General features: G+C 40.5%; 1 protein-coding gene across 1 annotated transcript; it reads right to left on the bottom strand.

Annotated features, from left to right (window-relative positions):
• Positions 1-1252: 1252 nt before the first annotated feature.
• MBL2 (mannose-binding lectin (protein C) 2, soluble) lies at positions 1253-4320 on the bottom strand. Its single transcript, XM_008581097.1, has 4 exons — positions 4140-4320; positions 3619-3735; positions 2212-2280; positions 1253-1683 (listed from the first exon to the last, which is right to left on the bottom strand). Exons 1-4 carry the CDS (start codon positions 4318-4320, stop codon positions 1310-1312), a joined length of 741 nt encoding a protein of 246 aa, XP_008579319.1. The 3' UTR covers positions 1253-1309.
• Positions 4321-4532: the final 212 nt, after the last annotated feature.

Below are 4532 nucleotides of genomic sequence, written 5' to 3'. Positions count from 1 at the left end.
AAAATTATATTCATAATGTGAAAATAACTTACAAATCTATAAGAAAAATATTAATTCTTTACAAAGATGTAGGGAACCTAGAACTGACACACATTGCTGGTGGGAGTATAAATTCACATGGTCACTTTGAAAAACTGGCAGTATCTACTAAAGTTAAATGCATGCTTTCCCCATGGCCCACCAATTCTACTCTTGGGTAATTAGCCAAGAGAAATTAGTGTACATGGTCACTGAAACATAAGTACAGAAACATTTACAAGTGTTTTTTCTCCAATGGAAGCAACCTAAGTGTCTATTAACAATAGATAAACTGAGGTATATTAATATAATGGAATCCTATATAGCAATAAAAATAATCTATTGCTGTTACATGTAACAATATGAATGAATCTCACATACTTCATTTTGAGAGAAAAAAAGCAAGACATAAAACAATACATATAGTATGATTCCACCTGTCTGATGTTCACAAACAGTCGAACTGGAAGTATGGTAATGGAGGTCAGACAAGTACTTACCTTGAGAATATTAACTAGGAGGTGTTATAAAGAGGCTCTCGGGATGCTAGAAATGTCTTCATCTAGAAGGTGGTTACATGGGTGTATACAAGGTTAAGAATTAATCTGCTCGCTTGAAATTTATGTTCTTTAAATAGCTCAAAATCTCATTAAAAAGAAAATACAGTTCATAGAGAAAGCAATAAAATAGATCCTATAACACCTGAGGCTGGATGAAAAGCTATGGAATTAGGCTGCAGTGATGTCAATAGGGGAGCTTTCTATCCAAAGGAAAAAGGAAGTCTCAACAGAGCACAGGTATTTGTAGTAAATGGAAAAATAAATCCATTTTAATTTTGTACCTTGGCAAGTTAATACTACTTAAACAAAAGAATTATAGCTCTTGTTTTGAGATAAGTTAGATAATTACTGTAATATGCAAAATGTAGCATCTATCTCATAGCAAACAAAAATATATTATTGGTGCTACTGCTTCTGCTGCTACTGCTGCTACAACTACCACGACTACGACTACTGCTACTACTACTACTACTGTTTTGTTTTTGCTATTGTTAGGGATCATTATTACTGTTTGGGACTGAACCAGAAACTCACCGTATCACTGTCAGCCTCTTCTCACTTCTCACTTCCACATCCCATCATTCAATCCTTTTTCATTTTCTCCAATTCCCCACAAAATAAAGCAACTCAATATTGAGCATGAGAAAATTGATATAATTTATTTTTCAAAGCAGACTGTGGGCCTGTGGTGTGTAGTAAAGGGACAAGGGGTACCCAAGGAGTGCATTCCATCACACAGGGAACTCACAGACTGCCAGAAGGGAGGAGGAGCAGGAGATATCATTCCACTTGCCATTTGTCAGGAGCTCCACACAATCTTCCCCAGGGTCAGCATTGTTGGGCTCGCCGTCATTCCAGTTTTGGTAGACCAGTCTTTTTCCTTCCTGATCCACAAACTGGCCTTCTTGTATCTCATCTGTGATGCCCAGGTAGACCCCTTCCTTGGCCATCTTCTGGATGACACTGTTCTCTTTCGCATTCCTGGGGGTGGCCACAGAGGCCTGGAACTGGGCACACAGAGCCTTCACTCCTCCAAAGGTCATCTTTTCACCATTGGTCAAGAACAACTTCTTCCCAACGTTTTTTCCCAGAGAGAAAGTCAGCCCTAAAATGTGAAAAAGTGGGTAATACTGCCTTGTCTTCAAGCCCGGCCCAAGGGATTTCTCTGGACAGAGATAAAGGTTTTTGAGCATTGAGTTTCCAGGTAAAATATAAAATGCCCACCCCAGTTAAATTTGAATTTCAGATAAACAATGAATATTTTCAGTATGAGTATCTTCCAGGCAATTTCTGGGACATACTTATACTTTCAGGACTCAACACGAACATAACAAAGAGGCATAGGTCCCATTTTTCAGTGAGCAAAGATCAGAGAGTACAGGATCAAGGTTTCTGAACTCAGACTGACCTGAATTTATAAAAGGCCTCTGCTACTTATTAGCTCTGTGCATTTGAGCAAGTAATTTAACTGCTTTGCCCACCATTGCTACCATAAGGTTGTCATGAGGATTTTATGAGAATATGAGTAATGGCTCTACAGGTACTAAAAAAATTAAATGCATTCAATAAATATTTGTTGCTCTCCACCTTTCCCATACTTCAAGCTGCCTGAAGAGTAAGAGAGAATGCTTACACATTTTGACACGGTCCAGTTCTGATCTCAGAGCTGCTCTTTCTGAATCAGCCAGGTGACAATCACAGTCTAGAAAATTAAAACAAATGGAAGGAGCATTGTTGAGAAGGGGTCCAAGAACTGTGCATATAAAGGGGTCAGGTATCTTTTTCAAGCTTAAAAAGAAGTGTTTTTTTTTTTTTACATTGATATTTATACTTTGAAGGAAGATGAAAAATACTGAGAAGCCAAAAGTAGGAAAAAAATCTCTATTTCTACCCAGCCCAAAATATCACTCTTCATCAGTTGACTGCATCCAAAGACACTTTATGCATATGTACATATCACATACATACACATATAAAGAGTCTTCAAAAAATTCATGGAAATATTCATATTATCTTTTCATTTTTTCACAAACCTTCTGAGGTACCCTCGTATGCTGCCTGACAATCCCTCATGATAGCAACTCATAGGACAAATTCTTTACTAAATATTTTTTCTAAAGAAAAAATATTTGCTCTATCAAAGCTAAAAAGAAATCTCTTGAGAAATTATTATAAGCTGATAAATATTGATTAAGAAGATTGCAAGGATTTATCTCTGGGAAGGCATTTTTTGCCTTTTTTTTTTTTTTTTTTTACTACGTTTGTTCCATTAATCAAGAAACCAGGATTTTCCTAACTTGTGCATTACCCAGATGGGGAGAGCATGAGGAAAGCCACATGTAGTAGATGGCATAAATGTCCTTAATATGTTACAGCTTCTCTCATTAAGAAATGGAGTCTATTCCCCCACTCCTTGAACCTGGGCTGGACTTAAGACTTGTTTTGACCAATACAATGTAACAGAAATGATAATGTGTGTGTTCTGAGCCTCAGGAAACCCTGAAGCTTCAGTTCTTTCTGCTCTTGGGAGCAGTTACTGCTATGTGCTCAAGCCCCAGCTAGCCTGTTGGATGATGAGGCTCAGCTATCCTCATCACTCTAGGTGGCATCCAAACAACAGCCAGACACGTGAGCGAGACCATTGGCCATCCAGTTGACCGCAGACACATGAGTGAGCCCAGCTGAAACCAGCAGACCTATGGAAGTGCAATTTAAATAAATGACTGTGTTTTTAAGCCACTAAATTTTGGGTTGGTTTCTTATGAAATAATATATAACCAACACACACCGCACTCTTTCAGCTGCAGGAAAATACAGGCTCAGCTCCACCAGGGGCTGCCTGATAAGGGATTTACTCTGAAAGGTTTATAAGTCTGTACTCAGGCACGAATAAGAGCTCCCTGAGGCTCTAATAGCTAAGGGTGCTGGGTCAGGAAGCAGATGGACATGTTCCTATGAAGCAGCGGGCACCTCCCACCTGGTACTCAAGGTCTCAGAACCCTGGATGCCCTCAGCTCAGACCTTGCTGGTATGAACTTACCTGGTATGTCTCCACTGTCTCCTTTTTGGCCCACTCTTCCTGGTGGCCCATGGAGGCCTGGGACTCCTGGAGGCCCCATCTTTCCAGGTGGACCCTGCAAGCCTCTGAGCCCTTCACCTGTTGGAAGACAAAGAAAACATGACTCATTCTCTGTTCTCTTGCTAGCTTTCTCCAAGAGTTTGATGTCCAATTTTTTCCAGGAGAAAGAAGACATCAACCCAAGGCCAACCTTTCTGAGTCACGGCTTCTGATGACCCAGAGGAAAAAAAAAATCTTCTTGTATCCCATGGGATGGCCTTCACCGAGGGCCACTTTCCTGGGCAGGCAAGACAGCCACTTGTCACAAACTGCTGTGCGGAAGTCTGGGATGCCAAAGAATCAGAGCTATATCTCTGTTTAGAGTTATAATACATAGTTGAAAAAATACAATCTACTTAACTAGGTCCTTCCTCTCCTCCTATCTCCAGGCAGTGTCCTCTGGAAGGTAAAAAACTGCAGAGACACAACAACCCAACCTGTACCTGGTTCTCCCTTTTCTCCCTTGGCACCGTCACGACCATCTTTGCCTGGGAAGCCGTTGATGCCTGGAGAGCCACAGGCAATCACAGGGCAGGTCTTTTGGAAGTCCTCCTGGGGTACAGTTTCTGAGCAAGATGCTGTTACCACAGTCAGGAGGAGACCGAGCAATGGAAACAGGGACATGGTTCTCACCTTAGTATGGGAAAAGTCAAGGAAGATTATGTCATCTTGTTCAGTTAATCAACACACATTTACCAAACATGCCCTCTGTCTTACCACCTGGGCACAGGTTATATAGTTGGATGACCCATTCCTGGCCTCCAGACTGGGGATTTAGAAAAGTAAATATTCCTTGTGACATTGGGTGATTAGTATTTTAACAAAGGTATAACAAT

This window comes from Galeopterus variegatus, unplaced genomic scaffold (genome assembly GCF_000696425.1).
Source record: "Galeopterus variegatus unplaced genomic scaffold, G_variegatus-3.0.2 Scaffold2263, whole genome shotgun sequence".
Classification (NCBI taxonomy): domain Eukaryota; kingdom Metazoa; phylum Chordata; class Mammalia; order Dermoptera; family Cynocephalidae; genus Galeopterus; species Galeopterus variegatus.
Note: the sequence above shows the minus strand (reverse complement) of the source record. Positions and strands in the feature narration are given on the sequence as shown.